The following is a 25,661-nucleotide window of genomic DNA, read 5'->3' on the forward strand; positions in this document are numbered from 1 at the left end:
CCTACAACCACGCACCACAAACCAAACATGGCTTGCGAGGAGAAAATTGGGCTGTTTCCGATGTCCGGACTGTACAACATGTAGATCTATGATGAGTGGATCTTCCTTTGTTCACCCACAAAGTGGAAAACGAATTCCAATTAAACACAAGTTGTCGTGCACGTCTGACTTTGTGATATACATTATCATCTGCCCCTGTGGGCTATACTATGTGGGACTCACTACACGGTGTTTTCGTGAACGCATGGCGAACCACCGTTACTCCATCAGACAGGCATTGGAGACCAATAAGACGGATAAACCAGTAGCTAAACACTGGCTACAACAAAAACATGCAGTCTCAAGTCTAAAATGCATGTTAATTGACCATATTCCATCAACGATCCGAGGTGGTGATAGGGAATTGAAATTGAAACGACGTGAATCACGGTGGATCTTTGAATTAGAGACACTTATTCCACTAGGTCTCAATGAGACAAATCCATATGGTATCTTCCTAGGATAATCTACAGTCATGGTGTATTTACATCCTATGTATCTACATCTTATCTATTTTGTCTCAGGCATATTTGTATATATAGTTCTGTGACCCGGGTTTATATTGTGGCTCTCTTGACACCAGCCAGTATTATGACGGCCTCATTAAAGCCCTATATACCCCGTGGCCTGCATAATATATATATTTTTATTGTTTAAAAAAACTTTTTTCCTTTAATGGTATCATTAAAAGTTACGTTTTATTATAAATTTTTAATTTTCTAATATGTGGGAGAAATTGTACACCACCATCTATTTGAGAACCCCGGCCGACCTACTAAGTAACATCTGTGTTTGTCACTCTTTTGTATGTTATTATATTATTATTTTCCGGTTTTATGACTTGTGTGTCATCCTCATTGGCATGTATGTCATTTCCTTTGTATAGTTGTGCATTCCAGGTATCGCTGGAACGCATTTAGATTCTCTACTTCCAATTTACGGCTCTTGTAACCTCACTTCCGGTTTACGGAAGTTACTTCCGGTTAGCGCGTGCGTTCCAGCAGTTGCTGGAACGCATGGACCACTTCCTGGTTTTTTGAATCTTGTATGTGGTGCGGTTTTTGACAACCAGCACCGTTTAAAATAAAAATCATATCCCATGGGGGTTAACACGAAGGTGCTATATACCCTTCCCCCACAGTAGTTGCTTTGTATGCCTATTAGGTTTTAGCCCCTAATTCACAGTCTATTACAGAACAGGAAGTGACATATGTAGGAGGGGCGTGATACTCAAATTGATGATGGTATAAATACCTGTAGATGTTGAACATGTCTGGCACTTTGCTTCTGGTGCTCTGTCACCACACAACACCGCTTTGTTGTCCTGACAAAGATCACTGGGATGTGATCGAAACGTCGACCAGAGAATGTACCAATAAATGACCTTCTGACCTTTTTTAAGAAATTACTGGTGAGTGCCCTCTTTTTCAAAAGACTATATATATATATATATATATATATATATATACATACATACATATACACAGGGATAACCTTATAGAAGTGTTTTTCCCCTTATAGCTGCTGTTTTATTTATACTGCGCCTAATTAGTGCCCCTCTCTCTTTTTTAACCCCTTTCTGTAGTGTAGTAACTGCAGGGGAGAGCCAGGGAGCTTCCCTCCAACGGAGCTGTGAGAGAAAATGGCGCCAGTGTGCTGAGGAGATAGGCTCCGCCCCTTTTTCGCGGACTTTTCTCTTGCATTTTTATGGATTCTGGCAGGGGTTAAAATACATCCATATAGCCCTGGGGGTTATATGTGATGTATGTTTGCCAGCCAAGGTGTTTTTATTGCTGCTCAGGGTGCCCCCCCCTAGCGCCCTGCACCCTCAGTGACCGAAGTGTGAAGTGTGCTGAGGAGCAATGGCGCACAGCTGCAGTGCTGTGCGCTATCTTGGTGAAGACAGGATGTCTTCTGCCGCCGATTTTACGGACCTCTTCTTACTTCTGGCTCTGTAAGGGGGCCGGCGGCGCGGCTCTGGGACCGGACTCCGAGGCTGGGCCTGTGTTCGGTCCCTCTGGAGCTAATGGTGTCCAGTAGCCTAAGAAGCCCAATCCACTCTGCACGCAGGTGAGTTCGCTTCTTCTCCCCTTAGTCCCTCGATGCAGTGAGCCTATTGCCAGCAGGACTCACTGAAAATAAAAAACCTAAAACTAAACTTTCACTAAGAAGCTCAGGAGAGCCCCTAGTGTGCACCCTTCTCGGCCGGGCACAAAAATCTAACTGAGGCTTGGAGGAGGGTCATAGGGGGAGGAGCCAGTGCACACCAGGTAGTCCTAAAGCTTTACTTTTGTGCCCAGTCTCCTGCGGAGCCGCTATTCCCCATGGTCCTTACGGAGTTCCCAGCATCCACTAGGACGTCAGAGAAATATATAAAAATACAGATGATATGAAGGCACCAGTGAGAACACACGGAACATTATATGCTTGCTAATAGAATGATGGCTGTATATGAATTTGTTCAACTGAAAAATGTATTATTAGAACAACTGTAAGAGTAAGGCGGGGTACCTGACCGACACGTCGGCTGACCTGCCGTCATGCCAACCGAGCGCCCGATCCAGGTAACTATACACAATTACCCATCCACTGCTCAACGTATCGGTCAGGACACCCAGCTGGGCAGGCATTTGAATTTGGCCACTACACAGCTAGATGCGCCGATATAGCTTAAGATATATAAGCCGTCGCCTGTGCTGCACCGCCACGCAATATTTCTCTGCATGACGTCGTTCACAGACATATCTGGGGTACGCAACCACCAACGGGCTTGTGATACAGCAGATATATCTCCTAGTGTGTACCCAGCTTTACAGATATCATGGCTACGTCCCAAAAATTATATACAAAATAGCTTCTGCAAAATAGAATGGAGTTTTGTGAAATTTACACTAAACATGATTCTATTCTCCTTATTGGCCAGTTTATTAAAATAAGAATAAATAAATTAAAATATATATATTTTTACCAACTTAGAAATAATGTAGGAGAAAAGGAAAGAGTAAGATTATACATTTATGTAAAGTACATCTATTACCTGTAAGGCTACAAGTATATTTGCCAGCGCCTGCCCATATGTATCATGACAGTGAACAGCGAGGGCTTTGGCAGGAATTACATCCATCACAGCTGTCAACATGTCTCGCATACTGCCTGGTGTGCCAACGCCAATAGTATCTCCCAGCGAGATCTCATAGCAACCCATGGAGAACATCTGGTGTGCCACCTGACAACAAACAAGAATGTGACATCACGCACGTTTTACATATGCGTACATTACATACACAAAGTGATTGTGGGAATCATTGACTTATAATGGATTGATTATGACAAACATACTGAAGTACAGTATGTATTACATGCCCAAAGTTTGTTGTGCTGTCTCTTGGGGGTATGACAATAGCTCATGCACTTTTGAAGCGATTGCTAATTGTAATGATATGGCCACCTGTGTTACCCGATGCATTCTAATCACATGTAAATGGAACCTACACATGTAATACAATGCCGGCGCTAAAACGTAATAAATGTGCATGTGCATCTTTGAAAATAATGTTATGTCGTCACTTATTACACTGTAGGGATTTTTTTTTCTCTATCATCCACTAGGGTACACTGGAGATCTAGACAGCTGGGGTATGAAGGATGCAGACCAGAGGTAGCACAATGTAATAAAAAAAATTATGCATAGCTGGCTGCTCCCCCATCCCTCCGGTTTGGAAAATTGTGCTGAAGGTAGCAGCACAGAAAAGAAGCTCTTGTTCCATAAGAGAATTTTTTCCAAATCTAACATACAAGTGGGCCGATCCTGCCTATCTGAAAGAAGGGTGAAGGCTCCCACAACTATACTTCTCAATATAGGTGAGATAAGGATCCCATTGGAAGGGATCAGCAGAGAGCTGCTGAAGCAGTGAGTAGTTTGGCAGGGGGCAGACATAGCGCAGCAAGGCGGCCACATCCCCCCAGCAGCCAAAGGTGTTATCTCCCCGCAAGACCTGGTGGGCGTGTGTTGTAACAGTGAGCCGCTGGGGTCACCGCTGAGGCAGCCGGAGACCCGGCGGCAGGGAGGTGCATGCAGCCAGGACAAACCACGAAGGAAACGGAAGGCTCTGGAAGTGCCCAGCATGGGGAGAGTAGAAGGTGGTTGGCGCGCTGGTACAGAAAGCCACTGAGGTAATTGTGTTGAAGGCTCCCTGTGGGTGCGCAGAACGGGCAATAGTCGCCGCGCTGTAGGAAGGGCTGCGAGGTGACTTATAAAAATCAGTTGTGGCCATTTTGGGGAACTAGAGGTTTAAAATGTATGGTTACATTTTACCTTAGATGCAGTGGATAGGAGGTGCGGTTGACTGCTAACAGGTTATTCATTACTGGCGCTGGCTTGGAATTTTTTTTTTAGAAAAGTCCTACTGCTGAGATCTTTCTGAATTTAATTTATCTAAAACTATATGTTTTCTCTTCCAAGGGACACTGCTGACAGGTCCTGCAGAGGAGGAGCACCAGAATTCTCAACCCGGTCAATCAAGCTGCATCAACAGTTGGTGGTGTGGGGGTTGGAAAGGTAAGGCTGGTTAAAAAAAAATATATATTTTTTTTTTTATATAATTCCACCTGTGTGACTCCCAATTTTTCATTGCTTCCTATATCTCTACGGTCTTTCTCCTCCTATTCTAATAGGGTGAAAGTACTGCTGATTGGTGTATTTGTGTTTTAACATGTCTAAAGCACCACCCAAGGCCACAATGACTTGTTATGTATGTTCAATATGTGCACTAATGTTGGCAGCTCCAGGGTGTGCGACACACCTTTGGGAATGGACGCTCAATCTGGAGCAGTGGTCCGTCCGGGTTATGGGAAAATGCCCTGGTAGATATTTTTAAGGAAATGGCGGAATCCCGCAAGCAACCTTTAGAATGGGCTGCAGATTTTTCAAAAACGATGGAGGATTTCCTATTTAGAATTACTCCGCCCGTACAGGCAGAAAAGAACGTGCGTAAAGCAGTTAAGAGACCCCTCCCTCTCCTGCAGGAGGAGTCGGAAGAGGAGGAGGGTCTCATAATGGATGGGGCTGAGTCAGTAGAGGCGTTAGTTAATGTCAGTCCTCAGGAGGTGGATGCTGAGGTCAAGGGGTTAGACTCCCTTATTGAAGCGGTAAAACAGGTCCTTAACTTCAAGCAAGAATAGGTTAAAGGAACCTGAAGTCTTTGATCTATTTGAGTTACAGAAACTGCAAACAGCAGTTTTTCCGATTCCTCAGACTCTCCAGGAACAAATGGGAGAAGCATGGAACCAGCCAGATAGACGCTTCCAGATTTCCAAGAAGTTCACGGCTCATTACCCACAGCCAAGGGAGTCATGTCTAAAGTTCCTCCGACTGTGGACTCCTCCCTAGCTAGATTGTCAAAGACAATCTTACCGATACCAAACGTGACTACACTAAAGATGTGTCGGATCGATCGTAAGTTGAATACGGCACTAAAATCTATCTTTGTGGCTGCAGGAGCAAAGACCTACTATTATCAGTGCTTGGGTAAATAAGGCTATTGTAGCATGGGCTGGTCAGATTGTTCAGGCAGTGGTGGAAGATAGTAGCCAGGAAGAAATAGTTTGACTAGCGGACATATCCGGGAGTCGGCCACATACATTTGCCAAGCTACAAAGGATGCTAGCAGGACAGCGTCACGCATCTCAGCTTCGGCTATATCGGCCAGAGGGATTCTGTGGCTCAGAGAATGGCAAGTGGACTCAGATTCCAAGAGGCAGTGGAGGCGATACGCTTTGTAGGGGAGGCTTTATTTGGTCCGGAATTAGACAAGTGGATTTCACAAGCAATGGCAGGGAAATCTACTTTTCTGCCTACCACGAATCCTAGAACAACGCCACCGGTTAGGAGAAATTACTCTGGTCCGGTGTTCAATTAATTTAGGTCTCAATCCTTTGGCGGTCAAGCTCATGGAAACAGAGGCAGAGGTCGTCCCCAGTCCATAGCCCGAAAATAGGACTCTAAACCTTCTGACAAGAAAGCGGCATGACGGTCCCCTAGCTTACCTTGGGTTTATTATGGTGGGTGCACGGTTGGAAAGGTTTCAGGACACCTGGGCCGAAACCTCACCAGAAGTCTGGATCAACAATATGATTTCCCAGGGATACAAAATAGATTTTCTGAATTGACCTCACAGTCAGTTCTTTACGACAGGCTTTCCTCGGTGGCTTCAAAGAGCAAGGGCATTAGACATGACTATTCGAAAGTTACTTCAGACGGAAGTAATTATGCCTGTCCGAACTTCTCAGAGGATTGGGATTTTATTCAAATATTTTTGCAGTGCCAAAACCAGATGGGTCTGTCAGGCTAATCCTAAATTTAAAGGTGTTAAATCAATTCTTGATGGTTTACAGATTCAAGATGGGATCAATACAGTCAGTTATTGAGGGCATGGAGAAAGTGGAGTTTATGGTGTCAATGGACATAAAGGATGCGTACCTCCATGTTCCAATTTGGACCACACACCAAGCCTATTTACAGTTCGCAGTGGGCAAAACTCATTATCAATTCAGAGCTCCACCGTTCGGCCTATCATCAGCCCTGAGAGTCTTCCCAAAGATCATGACAGTCATGGTAGCGAAATTGAGATCATTAGGGGTAAAGAGAATACCATATCTGGACGACCTACTTATCAAGGCTCCCTTTCCGGACCAGTTGATACGGAATGCTCAGATCACTCTGATTCATCACGGCTGGATCGTGCATTTCAATAAATCCAATCTGCAACTGACGCAGAGGAGTCAATTCCTGGGTTTCATTTTGCATACAATACAACTGAAGGTGTTTCTCCGAGAAGACAAGATTCGAGACATCAAAACAATGGTTCATCAGGTTCTACAAAACCAGACAGACTTCTCTGCATCTTTGTGTACGGCTTCTAGGAAAGATGGTAGCATCTTTCGAAACAATCCAATACGGCAGACTACATTCCAGACCCTTTCAGCTGAAATCGGATTGCTCAGGGGGCAGGCATGCAATTACAGCACTTCTACACTGAAGGATTTGCTTGTCGCCTTAGGCCAGGACCTCATTGATTTGGTGGTCAGTCCACAAGCACTTAGCAGCGGGAAGGAGGTTTGGAATCTGGGATTGGACGACAGATGCCAGTCTCAGAGGATGGGGAGCAGTACTGGATAACCATCAGTTTCAGGGAAGATGGTCACTACAGGAAAGCAGTCTTCCAATAAATGCACTTCTTCTGGAGGGGGAACTAGTATGTGCTCAGCACGCGAGAGTGCAGTCGGACAATGTGACGGTAACAGCATACATACACAGTCAGTGAGGAACAAGAAGCCGCATGGCTTTAAAAGAGGCCACAAGGATTCTGACTTGGACAGAAAGGCGCAACATAAGCCTGTCAACAGTCTTTATTCCAGGAGTGGTCAATTGGGAAGCAGACTACCTCAGTCGTCAGGATATGCACCCAGGGGAGTGGTGTCTACACCCACGGGTCTTCGAGGCAGTGGTAAGACGGTGGGGTCTACTGCAGATAGACCTAATGGCTTCTCGGAACAACCATCAGCTACGTGGCCAGGACACAGGATCCAGCAGCAGAAGAGGTGGAGGCGCTGGCGATTCCCTGGACATACATACTAGTGTACATTTTTCCGCCATTTCCCTTGTTGCCAAGAGTATTGAAAAAGGTGAAACAGGAAAAAGCATGGGTGATTTTGATAGCACTAGACTGGCCTCACAGAAGTTGTTACTCAAACCTGAAGGGACTACTGGTGAAAGATCCTTGGAAACTACTACAGAGGGAGGACCTGTTGTCACAAGGCCCCTTCCTTCACCCAGATCTGAACCGGCTCCGTTTGACGGCGTGGTTCTCGAGACCAGGATACTAAGGGACAGAGGTATCCTGAAATCAGCTATTCCTACCATGTTAGCGGCAAGGAATCCAGTCACTGCAGCATACTACTACAGAATCTGGAAAAAATACATGGACTGGTGCCAGCCTAGGGGTTGGAACCCCAGAGAATTCCACCTTACTAGACTGTTGAGGTTTCTCCAACCTGGTTTGGATGGAGGTTTGAGATTGTGATCCTTGAAGTTACAAGTCTCGCCCCTTTCTATCCTTTTCCAAGAACGTCTGGCTTCCTTGCAGGAGGTCCAGACATTTTTACAGGGTGTGTCGAGAATACAACCACCTTTTCGTCCTCCCACGGCACCGTGGGATCTACATTTGGTGCTAGAATTTTTGGGTTTGCCCGTTTTTGAGCCTCTGGAAAGGGCGAATCTAAAATATATGAGCTGGAAAACAGTCCTACTTGCTTTAGCATCAGCAAGAAGGGTGTCAGAATTAGGAGCCCTATCGTGTAAAAGTAATTTCCTAGTTTTTCATGAGGACAGAGCGAAGCTCCGTACAAAAGCAGAATTCTTACCTAAGGTGGTATCGGGTTTCCACATAACCAACCGATAGTGGTCCCCTCCTTCCACGGTTTGTGGGGGGAAGGTCCTGTCCTGGGACGTGGTCAGAGCCTTACGGGTGTATGTACAGGCTACTGGTTCTATTAGGAAGTCTGACGCTTTGTTTGTACTGTATGATGGCCCCAAGAGGGGATGGATGGCTTCAAAACAAACCTTGGCCAGGTGGATACGACTAACCATCAAACAGGCATATATTTCTAGTGGTAAGAGAGTCGCATTTCGGGTGGGTGGTCATACCACCAGATCAGTGGGAGCTTTGTGGGCTGCGGCTAGAGGAGCTTCCACTGTTCAACTTTGCAGAACTGCAACGTGGTCGTCAGCACACACGTTCACTCGTTTCTACAAGTTTGATACGTTTGCATCTAGAGATGCAAATTTTGGTAGTTTGGTTCTTCAGACTTCGGACAGCACTCCCGCCCATGGGAGTATCTTTGGGACGTCCCCAGCTGTCTAGATCTCTAGTGTCCCCTAGTGGATGATAGAGAAAATAAGATTTTACTTACCGGTAAATCTATTTCTCGTAGTCCGCAGGAGACAGGGCACTTTAAGAAAGAATTTGGATACTGGTGTGCACTGGCTCCTCCCTCTATGTCCCTCCTCCAGACCTCAGTTAGAGAAACTGTGCCCGGAAGAGCCGACAGTACAAGGAAAGGATTTTGGAATCCGTGATAAACTTACCCAACAGAGCATCAGATCAACTCTGATGCAACCATAATACAACCCTTATTTAAGCAATAACTATATACAAGTATTGCAGAAGAAGTCCGCACTTGGGACGGGCGCCCAGCATCCACTACGGACTACGAGAAATAGATTTACCGGTAAGTAAAATCTTATTTTCTCTAACGTCCTAGTGGATGCTGGGGACTCCGTAAGGACCATGGGGATTATACCAAAGCTCCCAAACGGGCGGGAGAGTGCGGATGACTCTGCAGCACCGAATGAGCAAACACAAGGTCCTCCTCAGCCAGGGTATCAAACTTGTAGAACTTTGCAAAAGTGTTTGAACCCGACCAAGTAGCTGCTCGGCAAAGCTGTAATGCCGAGACACCTCGGGCAGCCGCCCAAGAAGAGCCCATCTTCCTTGTGGAATGGGCTTTTACTGATTTTGGTAGCGGCAATCTAGCCGCAGAATGAGCCTGCTGAATCGCAATAGTTTGCTTTGAAGCAGGAGCACCCAGCTTGTTGGGTGCATACAGGATAAACAGTGACTCAGTTTTCCCGACTCTAGCCGTTCTGGCTACATAAACCTTCAAAGCCCTGACCACATCTAGTAATTCGGAATCCTCCAAGTCCCGATTAGCCACAGGCACCACAATAGGTTGGTTCATATGAAAAGATGACACCACTTTTGGCAGAAATTGCGGACGGGTCCGCAATTCCGCCCTGTCCATATGGAAAACCAGATAGGGGCTTTTATGTGACAAAGCCGCTAATTCTGACACACGCCTAACTGAAGACAAGGCTAACAGCATGACCACCTTCCACGTGAGAAATTTTAACTCCACGGTTTTAAGTGGCTCAAACCAGTGTGATTTCAGGAAACTCAACACCACGTTAAGATCCCAAGGTGCCACTGGAGGCTGAATATGCAGCACTCCCTTTACAAACGTCTGAACTTCAGGAAGAGAAGCCAGTTCTTTTTGAAAGAAAATGGATAGAGCCGAAATCTGGACCTTAATGGAACCCAATTTTAGGCCCAAAGTCACTCCCGATTGAAGGAAGTGAAGGAAACGGCCCAGCTGGAATTCCTCCGTAGGGGCATTCCTGGCCTCACACCAAGCAACATATTTTCGCCATATACGGTGATAATGTTTAGCCGTTACGTCCTTCCTAGCCTTTATCAGCGTAGGAATAACCTCATCCGGAATGCCTTTTTCTGCTAGGATCCGGCGTTCAACCGCCATGTCGTCAAACGCAGCCGCGGTAAGTCTTGGAACAGACAGGGCCCCTGTTGCAACAGATCATGTCTGAGAGGCAGAGGCCATGGGTCCTCTGCGAGCATTTCTTGCAGTTCCGGATACCAAGTCCTTCTTGGCCAATCCGGTACAAAAAATAAGATTTTACTTACCGATAAATCTATTTCTCGGAGTCCGTAGTGGATGCTGGGGTTCCTGAAAGGACCATGGGGATTAGCGGCTCCGCAGGAGACAGGGCACAAAAAGTAAAGCTTTTTCAGATCAGGTGGTGTGCACTGGCTCCTCCCCCTATGACCCTCCTCCAGACTCCAGTTAGGTACTGTGCCCGGACGAGCGTACACAATAAGGGAGGATTTTGAATCCCGGGTAAGACTCATACCAGCCACACCAATCACACCGTACAACCTGTGATCTAAACCCAGTTAACAGTATGATAACAGCGGAGCCTCTGAAAGATGGCTTCCTTCAACAAAACCCGAATTAGTTAACAATAACTATGTACAATTTATGCAGATAATCCGCACTTGGGATGGGCGCCCAGCATCCACTACGGACTCCGAGAAATAGATTTATCGGTAAGTAAAATCTTATTTTCTCTATCGTCCTAGTGGATGCTGGGGTTCCTGAAAGGACCATGGGGATTATACCAAAGCTCCCAAACGGGCGGGAGAGTGCGGATGACTCTGCAGCACCGAATGAGAGAACTCCAGGTCCTCCTTAGCCAGAGTATCAAATTTGTAAAATTTTACAAACGTGTTCTCCCCTGACCACGTAGCTGCTCGGCAAAGTTGTAATGCCGAGACCCCTCGGGCAGCCGCCCAAGATGAGCCCACCTTCCTTGTGGAGTGGGCCTTTACAGATTTAGGCTGTGGCAGGCCTGCCACAGAATGTGCAAGTTGGATTGTGCTACAGATCCAACGAGCAATCGTCTGCTTAGACGCAGGAGCACCCATCTTGTTGGGTGCATACAATATAAACAACGAGTCAGATTTTCTGACTCCAGCTGTCCTTGCAATATATATTTTTAATGCTCTGACAACGTCCAGTAACTTGGAGTCCTCCAAGTCACTTGTAGCCGCAGGCACTACAATAGGCTGGTTCAGATGAAATGCTGACACCACCTTAGGGAGAAAATGCGGACGAGTCCGCAGTTCTGCCCTGTCCGAATGGAAAATCAGATATGGGCTTTTGTAAGATAAAGCTGCCAATTCTGATACTCTCCTGGCAGAAGCCAGGGCTAGAAGCATGGTCACTTTCCAAGTGAGATATTTCAAATCCACCTTATTTAGTGGTTCAAACCAATGAGATTTTAGAAAGTCCAAAACCACATTGAGATCCCACGGTGCCACTGGAGGCACCACAGGAGGCTGTATATGCAGCACTCCCTTAACAAAGGTCTGGACTTCAGGGACTGAAGCCAATTCTTTTTGAAAGAAAATCGACAGGGCCGAAATTTGAACCTTAATAGATCCCAATTTGAGACCCATAGACAATCCTGATTGCAGGAAATGTAGGAATCGACCCAGTTGAAATTCCTCCGTCGGAGCACTCCGATCTTCGCACCACGCAACATATTTTCGCCAAATTCGGTGATAATGTTGCACGGTTACTTCCTTCCTTGCTTTAATCAAAGTAGGAATGACTTCTTCCGGCATGCCTTTTTCCTTTAGGATCCGGCGTTCAACCGCCATGCCGTCAAACGCAGCCGCGGTAAGTCTTGAAACAGACAGGGACCCTGCTGAAGCAAGTCCCTCCTTAGAGGTAGAGGCCACGGATCTTCCGTGATCATCTCTTGAAGTTCCGGGTACCAAGTCCTTCTTGGCCAATCCGGAACCACTAGTATCGTTCTTACGCCTCTTTGCCGTATAATTCTCAATACTTTTGGTATGAGAGGCAGAGGAGGAAACACATACACCGACTGGTACACCCAAGGCGTTACCAGCGCGTCCACAGCTATTGCCTGCGGATCTCTTGACCTGGCGCAATACCTGTCCAGTTTTTTGTTGAGGCGAGACGCCGTCATGTCCACCATTGGTCTTTCCCAACGGGTTACCAGCATGTGGAAGACTTCTGGATGAAGTCCCCACTCTCCCGGGTGAAGATCGTGTCTGCTGAGGAAGTCTGCTTCCCAGTTGTCCACTCCCGGGATGAACACTGCTGACAGTGCTATCACATGATTCTCTGCCCAGCGAAGAATCCTTGCAGCTTCTGCCATTGCACTCCTGCTTCTTGTGCCGCCCTGTCTGTTCACATGGGCGACTGCCGTGATGTTGTCCGACTGGATCAACACCGGTTTTCCCTGAAGCAGAGGTTCTGCCTGGCTTAGAGCATTGTATATTGCTCATAGTTCCAGAATGTTTATGTGAAGAGACGTTTCCAGGCTCGTCCATACTCCCTGGAAGTTTCTTCCTTGTGTGACTGCTCCCCAGCCTCTCAGGCTGGCGTCCGTGGTCACCAGGATCCAATCCTGTATGCCGAATCTGCGGCCCTCCAATAGATGAGGACTCTGCAACCACCACAGAAGAGACACCCTTGTCCTTGGAGACAGGGTTATCCGTAGGTGCATCTGAAGATGCGACCCTGACCATTTGTCCAACAGATCCCTTTGGAAAATTCTTGCGTGGAATCTGCCGAATGGAATTGCTTCGTAAGAAGCCACCATTTTTCCCAGGACTCTTGTGCATTGATGTACAGACACCTTTCCTGGTTTTAGGAGGTTCCTGACAAGGTCGGATAACTCCTTGGCTTTTTCCTCCGGGAGAAAAACCTTTTTCTGAACCGTGTCCAGAATCATCCCTAGGAACAGCAGACGAGTTGTCGGCATTAACTGGGATTTTGGAATATTCAGAATCCACCCGTGCTGTTTTAGCACTTCTTGAGACAGTGCTAATCCCATCTCTAGCTGTTCTCTGGACCTCGCCCTTATTAGGAGATCGTCCAAGTATGGGATAATTAATATGCCTTTTCTTCGAAGAAGAATCATCATCTCGGCCATTACCTTTGTAAAGATCCGAGGTGCCGTGGACAATCCGAACGGCAGCGTCTGAAACTGATAGTGACAGTTTTGTACAACGAACCTGAGGTACCCCTGGTGTGAGGGGTAAATTGGAACGTGGAGATACGCATCCTTGATGTCCAAGGATACCATAAAGTCCCCCTCTTCCAGGTTCGCTATCACTGCTCTGAGTGACTCCATCTTGAACTTGAACTTCTTTATGTACAGGTTCAAGGACTTCAGATTTAGAATAGGCCTTACCGAGCCATCCGGCTTCGGTACCACAAAAAGAGTGGAATAATACCCCTTCCCTTGTTGTAGAAGAGGTACCTTGACTATCACCTGCTGAGAGTACAGCTTGTGAATGGCTTCCAAAACCGTCTCCCTTTCGGAGGGGGACGTTGGTAAAGCAGACTTCAGGAAACGGCGAGGTGGATCTGTCTCTAATTCCAACCTGTACCCTTGAGATATTATCTGCAGGATCCAGGGATCTACCTGCGAGTGAGCCCACTGCGCGCTGTAATTTTTGAGACGACCGCCCACCGTCCCCGAGTCCGCTTGAGAAGCCCCAGCGTCATGCTGAGGCTTTTGTAGAAGCCGGGGAGGGCTTCTGTTCCTGGGAAGGAGCTGCGTGTTGCTGTCTCTTCCCTCGACCTCTGCCTCGTGGCAGATATGAATAGCCCTTTGCTCTCTTATTTTTAAAGGAACGAAAGGGCTGCGGTTGAAAAATCGGTGCCTTTTTCTGTTGGGGAGTGACTTGAGGTAGAAAGGTGGATTTCCCGGCTGTAGCCGTGGCCACCAAATCTGATAGACCGACTCCAAATAACTCCTCCCCTTTATACGGCAAAACTTCCATATGCCGTTTTGAATCCGCATCGCCTGTCCACTGTCGCGTCCATAAAGCTCTTCTGGCCGAAATGGACATAGCACTTACCCGTGATGCCAGTGTGCAGATATCCCTCTGTGCATCACGCATATAAAGAAATGCATCCTTTATTTGTTCTAACGACAGTAAAATATTGTCCCTGTCCAGGGTATCAATATTTTCAATCAGGGACTCTGACCAAACTACCCCAGCACTGCCCATCCAGGCAGTCGCTACAGCTGGTCGTAGTATAACACCTGCATGTGTGTATATACTTTTTTGGATATTTTCCATCCGCCTATCTGATGGATCTTTAAGTGCGGCCGTCTCAGGAGAGGGTAACGCCACTTGTTTAGATAAGCGTGTTAGCGCCTTGTCCACCCTAGGAGGTGTTTCCCAGCGCTCCCTAACCTCTGGCGGGAAAGGGTATAATGCCAATAATTTCTTTGAAATTATCAGCTTTTTATCAGGGGCAACCCACGCTTCATTACACACGTCATTTAATTCTTCTGATTCAGGAAAAACTATAGGTAGTTTTTTCATACCCCACATAATACCCTGTTTAGTGGTACCTGTAGTATCAGCTAAATGTAACGCCTCCTTCATTGCCAAAATCATATAACGTGTGGCCCTACTGGAAAATACGGTTGAATCGTCACCGTCACCACTGGAGTCAGTGCCTGCGTCTGGGTCTGTGTCGACCGACTGAGGCAAAGGGCGTTTCACAGCCCCTGACGGTGTTTGAGTCGCCTGGACAGGCACTAATTGATTGTCCGGCCGCCTCATGTCGTCAAACGACTGCTTTAGCGTGTTGACACTATCCCGTAGTTCCATAAATAAAGGCATCCATTCTGGTGTCGACTCCCTAGGGGGTGACATCCTCATATTTGGCAATTGCTCCGCCTCCACACCAATATCGTCCTCATACATGTCGACACACACGTACCGACACACAGCAGACACACAGGGAATGCTCCTAACGAAGACAGGACCCACTAGCCCTTTGGGGAGACAGAGGGAGAGTTTGCCAGCACACACCAAAAGCGCTATATATATATATCAGGGATAGCCTTATAATAAGTGCTCCCTTATAGCTGCTTTGTTATATCAAAATATCGCCATAAATTTGCCCCCCCCTCTCTGTTTTACCCTGTTTCTGTAGTGCAGTGCAGGGGAGAGACTTGGGAGCCGTCCTGACCAGCGGAGCTGTGAGAGGAAATGGCGCCGTGTGCTGAGGAGATAGGCCCCGCCCCTTTTCTGGCGGGCTCGTCTCCCGCTATTTAGAAAAATCAGGCAGGGGTTAAATATCTCCATATAGCCTCTAGAGGCTATATGTGAGGTATTTTTAGCCTTTATAGGTATTCATTTGCCTCCCAGGGCGCCCCCCTCCCAGCGCCCTGCACCCTCAGTGACTGCCGTGTGAAGTGTGCTGAGAGGAAAATGGCGCACAGCTGCAGTGCTGTGCGCTACCTTTAGAAGACTGCAGGAGTCTTCAGCCGCCGATTCTGGACCTCTTCTGACTTCAGCATCTGCAAGGGGGCCGGCGGCGCGGCTCCGGTGACCATCCAGGCTGTACCTGTGATCGTCCCTCTGGAGCTTGATGTCCAGTAGCCAAGAAGCCAATCCATCCTGCACGCAGGTGAGTTGACTCCTTCTCCCCTCAGTCCCTCGCTGCAGTGATCCTGTTGCCAGCAGGAATCACTGTAAAATAAAAAACCTAGCTAAACTTTGTCTAAGCAGCTCTTTAGGAGAGCCACCTAGATTGCACCCTTCTCGGCCGGGCACAAAAATCTAACTGGAGTCTGGAGGAGGGTCATAGGGGGAGGAGCCAGTGCACACCACCTGATCTGAAAAAGCTTTACTTTTTGTGCCCTGTCTCCTGCGGAGCCGCTAATCCCCATGGTCCTTTCAGGAACCCCAGCATCCACTAGGACGATAGAGAAAGTATTGTTCTCACTCTACTTTTCCTTACTATTCTCAGCACCTTGGGTATGAGAGGAAGAGAAGGAAACACATAAACCGACTGGGACACCCACGGTGTCACTAGTGCGTCTACAGCTATCGCCTGAGAGTCTCTTGATCTGGTGCAATATCTCTGTAGTGTTTTGTTGAGGCGGGATCCCATCATGTCTACTTGTGGCAGTTTCCACCGACTTGCAATCTGTGTGAAGACTTCTTGATGAAGTCCCCACTCTCCCGGGTGGAGGTCGTGCCTGCTGAGGAAGTCTGCTTCCCAGTTGTCCACTCCCGGAATGAACACTGCTGATAGTGCGCTTACGTGTTTCTCCGCCCAGCGAAGAATTCTGGTGGCTTCCGCCATCGCCACCCTGCTCCTTGTGCCGCCTTGGCGGTTTACATGAGCCAAAGCGGTGATGTTGTCTGACTGAATCAGCACCGGTCGGTCGCGAAGCAGCGTCTCCGCTTGACGTAGGGCGTTGTATATTGCCCTTAGTTCCAAGAGGTTGATGTGAAGGCAAGTCTCCTGACTTGACCACAGACCTTGGAAATTTCTTCCCTGTGTGACTGCTCCCCACCCTCGGAGGCTTGCGTCCGTGGTCACCAGGGCCCAGTCCTGAATGCCGAATCTGCGGCCCTCGAGAAGGTGAGCACTCTGCAGCCACCACAGGAGAGACACCCTGGCCCTGGGGGATAGGGTGATCAGCCGATGCATTTGTAGATGCGATCCGGACCACTTGTCCAACAGATCCCATTGAAAGGTCCTCGCATGGAACCTGCCGAAGGGAATGGCCTCATATGATGCCACCATCTTTCCTAGGACTCGTGTGCAGTGATGCACCGACACCTGTTTTGGTTTTAATAGGTCTCTGACCAGTGTCATGAGTTCCTGAGCCTTCTCCATCGGGAGATAAACCCTCTTTTGGCCTGTGTCCAGAATCATGCCCAAGAAGGGCAGACGAGTCGTAGGAATCAACTGCGACTTTGGAATATTCAGATCCAGCCGTGCTGTTGTAACACTTCCCGGGAGCGTGCCACGCTGATCAGCACCTGCTCCCTGGACCTCACCTTTATGGAGGAGATCGTCCAAGTATGGGATAATGGTGACTCCTTGCCGTCGCAGGAGCACCATCATTTCCGCCATTACCTTGTAAATATTCTCGGTGCCGTGGAGATCTGAGGTACTCCTGATGAGGTGAATAAATGGGGACAGTAAGCATCCTTGATGTCCAGAGACACCATAAAATCCCCCTCTTCCAGGCTTGCAATGACCGCTCTGAGCGATTCCATTTTGAACTTCAATCTTTTCAGATAAATGTTCAGGGACTTTAAATTCAATATGAGTCTGACCGAACCGTCCGGTTTCGGTACCACAAACATTGTGGAATAGTATTCCCTTCCCTGTTGAAGGAGGGGAACCTTTACCACCACCTGCTGGAGATATAACTTGTGAATTGCCGCTAACACTACTTCCCTTTCTATAGGGGAAGCTGGCAGGGACGATTTGAGGTAACGGTGAGGGGGCATCACTTCAAATTCCAGCTTGTATCCCTGAGGCACAATCTGTATAGCCCAGGGATCCACCTGTGAGCAAACCCACTGGTGGCTGAAATGTCGGAGACGAGCCCCCACCGCTCCTGGCTCCACCTGTGGAGCCCTAGCGTCATGCGGTGGATTTAGTGGAAGCCGGGGAGGACTTCTGTTCCTGGGAACTAGCTGTATTGTGCAGCTTCTTTCCTCTACCTCTGCCTCTGGCAAGAAAGGACGCACCTCGGACTTTCTTGCCTTTTTGTGATCGAAAGGACTGCATTTGGTAATACGGTGCTTTCTTAGGTTGTGAGAGAACATATGGCAAAAAATTTGACTTTCCAGCCGTAGCTGTGGAGACCAGGTCCGAGAGACCGTCCCCAAACAATTCCTCACCCTTGTAAGGTAAAACCTCCATGTGCCTTTTCGAGTCGGCATCACCTGTCCATTGCCGAGTCCACAGGACTCTTCTGGCAGAAATCGACATTGCATTTATTCTAGAGCCCAGTAGGCTAATGTCTCTTTGAGCATCTCTCATATATAGGACAGCGCCTTTTATATGCCCCAGGGTTAGGAATATAGTATCCTTATCCAAGGTATCAAGTTCCGCAGATAAGGTATCTGTCCATGCTGCTGCAGCACTACACATCCAAGCCGATGCAATCGCCGGCCTTAGTAAGGTACCTGAATGTGTATAAATGGACTTCAGGATACCCTCCTGCTTTCTATCCGCAGCATCTTTAAGGGTGGCCGTATCCTGTGACGGCAGGGCTACCCTCTTGTATAAGCGTGTTAAAGCTTTGTCTACCCTAGTGGAGGTTTCCCAGCGCCACCTGTCCGTTGGAGGGAAAGGATACGCCATAAGCATCCGTTTGGAAATCTGCAGCTTTCTATCTTGAGAATCCCAAGCCTTTTCACATAACTCATTTAACTCATGTGAAGGGGGAAAGGTCACCTCTTGCCTTTTCTCCCCATACATATAAACCCTCTTGTCAGGGACTGGGGTTTCCTCTGTGATGTGCAACACATCTTTCATTGCTATAATCATGTAACGGATGGCTTTAGCCATTTTAGACTGTAACTTTGCATCATCGCCATCGACACTGGAGTCAGAATCCGTGTCGATATCTGTGTCAACAATTTGGGATAGTGGGCGCTTCTGAGACCCTGACGACCTCTGCGACATAGGATCAGGCATGGGTTGAGACCCTGACTGTCCCAAGGCTTCAGCTTTATCCAATCTTTTATGCAAGGAATTTACATCATCATTTAAAACCTTCCACATATCCATCCAATCAGGTGTCGGCGCCGTCGGCGGCGACCCCACATTCATTTGTACCCGCTCTGTTTCCACATAGCCTTCCTCGTCAAACATGCCGACACAAGCGTACCGACACACCACACACACAGGGGATGCTCTATTTGAAGACAGTTCCCCCACAAGGCCTTTTGGAGAGACAGAGAGAGAGTATGCCAGCACACACCCCAGCGATATATGACCCAGGAATCACACAGTAACTTAGTGTTAACCCAGTAGCTGCTGTATATACTGTTTTTGCGCCAAAATTATGTGCTCCCCCCTCTCTTTTTTACCCTCTTCTACCCGTGATTCTGCAGGGGAGAGCTTCCTCTCAGCGGAGCTGTGGAGAGAAAATGGCGCTGGTGAGTGCTGAGGAAGAAGCCCCGCCCCCTCAGCGGCGGGCTTCTCTCCCGCGTTTATGTGTAAAATAATGGCGGGGGCTCATGCATATATACAGTGCCCAACTGTATATATGCTGCTTTTTGCCAAGAGGTTCCTAATTGCTGCCCAGGGCGCCCCCCCCTACCCCCTGCACCCTACAGTGACCGGAGTATGTGGGTTTAGTGTGGGAGAAATGGCGCACAGCTGCAGTGCTGTGCACTACCTCATATGAAGACTGAAGTCTTCTGCCGCCGATTTCGAAGTCTTCTTGCTTCTGACGCCGGCTTCTGTCTTCTGGCTCTGTGAGGGGGGACGGCGGCGCGGCTCTGGGATCGGACGACCAAGGGTGCTATCCTGTGTACGATCCCTCTGGAGCTAATGGTGTCCAGTAGCCTAAGAAGCAGGACCTATCTTCAGTGAGTAGGGCTGCTTCTCTCCCCTCAGTCCAACGTAGCAGAGAGTCTGTTGCCAGCAGATCTCTCTGAAAATAAAAAAACCTAAAAAAATACTTTCTTATTAGCAAGCTCAGGAGAGCTCACTAAGTAGCGCCCAGCTCGTCCGGGCACAGATTCAAACTGAGGTCTGGAGGAGGGACATAGAGGAAGGAGCCAGAGCACACCAGTATCCAAATTTTTTCTTAAAGTGCCCTGTCTCCTGCGGAGCCCGTCTATTCCCCATGGTCCTTACGGAGTCCCCAGCATCCACTAGGACGTTAGAGAAACGAGGACTTTGGTACGTACCGATAAATCCATTTCTCTGAATCCACTCGGGGACACTGGACGCCCACCTCGGTGCTGTCAGCCTTTGTATTCTTCTAAAGTTAGATCAAACTAATATGTTTATAGTTCTTGGTTGCTGTCTGATGTTGTAGCATACTTGCCTACCTGACCCTCTCCATAAAGGAGAAAATGCTCTGTTCCTGGACTTTCCTGGTAATGTATGATTGCCATCACCTGTGGTGAAACACCTTTCTTATCAATGAACTAGCTCACCACAGGTGATGACAATCATACATTACCAGGAAAGTCCAGGAACAGAGCATTTTCTCCCTCATGGAGAGGGTCAGGTAGGCAAGTATGTGTTTTAGTGCGGTTGGTTCCTTCCTGTATGTTCTTGATCTTTCATGTTCCCTCTTCTCGCTGTCAGTTTTTAAAACTGAAGGGAATAGGGGGTGTGAAGGGAGAGGTGCCAGCTGTGCATAATTTTTTTTATTACATTGTAGGTCTGCTTCCTTCACATCCCAGCTGTCTAGATCTCCAGTGTCCCCAAGTGGATTCAGAGAAATGGATTTATCGGTAAATACCAAATGCCTCTTTTTTAAAGGTATAAACTGTATTATTGCTAGCAACAGCACCTATATACTGTATGCATGTGCTAGTATAATAGACATTTAAGTATCACTTGATATATAAAGGGTATTATGTTTTTGTTCATTTTATCTGAAAGTTATTTTTATACAATTTCTTAATACCAAACTATGAAACTCTACTTTATGAGACATTTGCACAATAACATTTTCAAACAACACTATTTATTGGAGTAATTAAAAAATTCTAGAGAGTTGATGAACAATTACCAAACAAAAATCTTCTTAGGAACAGTACAGACCAATCAGTTTGGTAGTGCTGAACTTTCTCTTCTGAAAGAGGGAGAGACTCAGTCTCTGAAGCATGTCCACTGAAGTGACTTTTCACAGGACTTTTGACCATGCTCACTGTACAGGTTAGGGCTGCGTTACCGGCAGGCGGGGGCTGTGCTCTCCCCGCTGCGGGCTCGGTGGCTCACTGCACTCGCCACAGGTTTTATTCCCACTCTATGGGTGTCGTGGACACCCATGAGTGAGAATATTCCTTTCAAGTTGGCATGCCGACTTTCGGTATTGTGAGGGTTCGGGATGCAGGGGCAGTTATTTTGACCGTCGGTCACATAAGTACATCTCCCCTCTACGGTGTAATAGGGTGATCCTTATCACCACATGTATTCTCTCATATCACTAAGATGCACATGAACTGTTTCTTGGACACAGATGATCTACTTACAACTTAAGGGGTTGATGTATAAAGTAGTGAAATAAGTGGAGAATTTGCTCATGGCAACCAACTAGCTACTTCCTATCATTTTATAAAATGCTACCTCAACCCTGAATGGTAGCTATGGACAACTACTCCACCGCTCCACTCTTTTCACTGCTTAATACATCAACTCCGAGTCCTTAGCCATGTAAAGTATTCCGCAGCAGGCCAACATTATACTTTGGAAAGGGAACTTACCTCAGCTACTTTACTTGGAGATACCTTTCCCTGATAGGGACAACCAAGGACACAAGACACATATCTGAAACGGCACAGTTTATATATATGTCAGGATTCTACATATGAGCGACCAGTTTCCTATCCATTGAAAGCAGAAGTGAGATGTTCTATTAAGGACGTTAATGGAAGCAATATCGTATCATACTAAAGGGAAGATGTACTAAGACTTGGACAGTAATAAAGTGGAGAGAAATAAAGCACCAACCAATCAGCTCCTAACTAGGGATCTATGAATTGAGTTGGAAAAAATCAGTTTCTTAAAACTTTGAAAACTGTCAAAGTGAGTTATTAAAGCACTAATATATATCGAACTCTGGCATTTGCTGGGTCACCTCAGTCCAAACGCTGCTCCGCTCCGTCCTGGCCAATCCACGATGTATATACTTACCCCTCTCCAGACCAGGTCTGTATGGTAGCTCACTGGAGTGGGAGCAGTTGAAAAAGCACGCCTTCTGGCTCCCACTGTTCATGCATGTTGGAGATTGGACAGGCCTTAGCAGATTATTATATAGAATGTTTGCTACTGTATACTGTAAGTTCACAGATATGATGTTTAGAATATAAACTTAGTCATTAATTAATTTAATCAAATTTATGGTGAGGCCATAGATTAAATATCCTCCTTTACATCATTATACCAGCACTGTAATTGTGTGCTAGAGGCATAGCAGTGTCTCCGGCCTATCTATAGCTGCATGGCTCAGAGTACATACCATCCTTTTGCAACCAGGAAAAAAATAAACACAAATCTTGCCAAGCAATAGTTAAGCATCAACTAACTTATAAAAGTTTGCTTTAAAATTAAGGATTTAGATTCCCCCACAATAAATATCATAGTTTATTATAAGCAGGCATTAATAGTAAAATAAGGGTGGAAAAATGAATTACTGTAAAATGACATGTTTTATAGCCCTTACCCTCGCACAGGAATGTTGACTTCTTTAGCTGCTGCTGTTACTGCCTTAAATCTCTGCAAACTTTCCTCTATGCTGCAGTTAATGTTCTTCTTGCTAAAAAGCTCAGAAGCAGCACCAAATATTGCCACTTCTTTGGCGCCGCATTCAACCTGACAAAGACACACATAATAAGCTATAGATCAATGCGGAAGGAAATATTTTCTGTGTGGGATATTTTACGTGTGCCAATCGTGGATTTTACCGACTACAGCAGCTGATCACCCATAACAGCATGAAGTATGTAAGAGGTCATCAGTCGGCAAGAAAGAAGGGTCTTTAACACCAAGTTATCAGATCCGTGTGATTTGGCCTTCATTGTGTGCTTAATAAATAAGACCAACAGCTATGTCACCTAATGTGTGGTCACCATTGGATAATAGGCTAGGTGTGATAACCACTGTATTGACCAAGGTCTTCAACCTCGGCCCTCCAGCTTCTGTGAAACTATACATCCCAGCATGCCCTGCCTCAGTTTTAGCATGCCTTCAAAGTAAAACTGTAGCAGGGATAGGTTGGAATGTGTAGTTCCACAGCAGCCAGAGGGCCAAGGTTGAAGACCCATGGTGTAGACAGACACAATAGACTGGTATGTGCTTTGTACACCATGCGAAATGTTACTGTAATGGGGAAACACATCCTATAGCAACAAAAGCCTTAAATTAATTCTATATATGACAGAATTCACAAGAAACTAATAACTAACGGGCGCACAGAAAAATCCAACATGGCAGACTAACTTTTAGTATTGTATCCACATATTGCTAGATCCCCTATTGAGTTATTAACTTTATGAGTCAGCAAATGAATGTGTGAAATACTAAAGAGCCTAGCTTTCGGAGTGGTACAAAGCAATTCAAGAAATGATCTGAAGAAGCAGTACTGGAATAGCCACACTTGTGTCAGTCAAACAAAGGGAAACCAGGAAGCAGAAAATTATTTCTGGGAACTTTCACGATCAACCACATACTACAGCTCTTCTTATTCCTTTCTAATAAGCAAGTGACACAGGACTTACTGCTGCCTGGAATCCAGTGAGATTTGGAGTCAATACAGGATAGCTGACGTTGGGGAACTGCTTTATTCCTTGCATGACACTGATATGATCTGCCATCTAAATAGGACAGAATACATGTTAATTCAATGCAATGGTATTTGTGGACATGTCTGACCCCTCTGAGCAGAAAACCCAATTTTAGCTATCACTTATTTTAAAGCAAAATAATAACGAGTTTTATGGTAAGAACTTACCCTTGTTAAAACTCTTTCTGCGAGGTACACTGGGCTCCACAAGTCTGGACAATGGGGTGTAGAGTAGGATCTTGATCAGAGGCACCAACAGGCTCAAAGCTATGACTGTTCCTAGAATGCACAGCGCCGCCTGCTATATCACCCCGCCTCCCAGCACAGGAGCTCAGTTTAGTTAACCAGCCCAATACAGTAGCAGGGAAAGAGAAGACAACGGTTAGTAGCCACATACACCACACTCTCACGACAAGAGAAGTGTCAGCGGCTAATGCCATATCAACCCAAAGAAGCTAAGTGCGTCAGGGTAGGCGCCTTGTGGATCCCAGAAAGAGTTTTAACAAGGGTAAGTTCTTACCATAAAACTCGTTTTCTGCTGCGGGGTACACTGGGCTCCACAAGTCTGGACAATGGGGATGTCCTAAAGCAGTTCCTTATGGGAGGGGACGCACTGTAGTGGGCACAAGAACCCGGCGTCCAAAGGAAGCATCCTGGGAAGCGGCAGTATCGAAGGCATAGAACCTTATGAACGTGTTTCCGGAGGACCACTTAGCCACTTTGCACAATTGGTCAAGGGTTGCACCATGTTGGGCCGCCCAAGAAGGTCCAACAGACCGAGTAGAATGGGCCGTAATGTGAACAGGAGCCGACAGACCAGCCTTCACATAAGCATGCACAATCAACATTCTAATCCACCTGGCCAGGGTCTGCTTGTGAGCAGGCCAGCCACGTTTGTAAAATCCAAACAAAACAAAGAGAATCAGACTTTCGAATAGAAGCAGTACTCTTCACATAGATACGGAGAGCCCGTACCACATCCAAAGACCGCTCTTTGGGAGACAAATCGGGAGAGACAAAAGCTGGAACCACAATCTTCTGATTAAAGGTGGAACGAAGAAACCACCTTTGGTAAATATCCGGGACGAGTCATAAGAACCACCCGGTCACGGTGAAAAATCAGATATGGGGAACTACAAGGCACCCAAATCCGACACTCTTCTAGCAGAGGCAATAGCCAGCAAGAACACCACCTTGAGGGAAAGCCACTTAAGGTCAGCTGAACCAAGAGGTTCAAATGGAGGCTCCTGCAACGCTTTTTAAAACCACCGACAAGTCCCAAGGAGCCACAGCCGGGACATAGGGAGGTTGGATACGCAACACACCCTGAGTGAAAGTATGAACATCAGGTAAAGTCGCAATTTTTCTCTGAAACCACACCGACAAGGCAGAAATATGAACCTTGAGGGAGGCCAGACGCAAATCTAAATCTAGGCCCTGCTGTAGAAAAGCCAAAAGTTTGTCTGTACTAAACTTGGAAGCGTCATAATGGTAAGATGCACACCAAAGTAGGAATGCCAGACCCGATGGTAAATCCGAGCAGAGGCCGGTTTCCGGGCCCGCAACATAGTTTTAATAACCTCTTCAGAAAAACCCTTAGCTTTTAAGACGGAAGCTTCAAGAGCCACGCCGTCAAAGATAGCCAAGCTAGGTCCTGGTAGACACAGGGGCCCTGAACGAGGAGGTCTGGGCGTTGTGGAAGTAGAAGTGGACGCTCTGACGATAGGCCTTGTAGGTCTGAGAACCAGTGCCGTCTGGGCCACGCCGGAGCTATGAGAAGCAGATTTCCTTTTTCTTGCTTGAACTTCCGAATTACCCTGGGCAGGAGTGACAGTAGAGGGAACACGTACGGCAGCTGAAACCT

The 25,661-nt window shown here is 46.9% G+C and overlaps 1 protein-coding gene across 3 annotated transcripts in view; it reads right to left on the minus strand.

Annotated features, from left to right (window-relative positions):
• LOC134932302 (hydroxymethylglutaryl-CoA lyase, mitochondrial-like) overlaps positions 1-25,661 on the minus strand; it is a 53,480-nt gene that overhangs the window by 15,795 nt on the left and 12,024 nt on the right. For all 3 annotated transcript variants that reach the window (XM_063926614.1, XM_063926615.1, XM_063926613.1), the window contains exons 4-7: positions 23,733-23,828; positions 22,679-22,827; positions 21,720-21,783; positions 3,077-3,265 (exon numbers count right to left, since the gene is read on the minus strand). In XM_063926614.1, coding sequence (XP_063782684.1) covers positions 3,077-3,265; positions 21,720-21,783; positions 22,679-22,827; positions 23,733-23,828 — 498 coding nt within the window. The remainder of the gene's footprint in view (positions 1-3,076; positions 3,266-21,719; positions 21,784-22,678; positions 22,828-23,732; positions 23,829-25,661) is intronic.

Source organism: Pseudophryne corroboree, chromosome 6 (genome assembly GCF_028390025.1).
Source record: "Pseudophryne corroboree isolate aPseCor3 chromosome 6, aPseCor3.hap2, whole genome shotgun sequence".
Taxonomy (NCBI): domain Eukaryota; kingdom Metazoa; phylum Chordata; class Amphibia; order Anura; family Myobatrachidae; genus Pseudophryne; species Pseudophryne corroboree.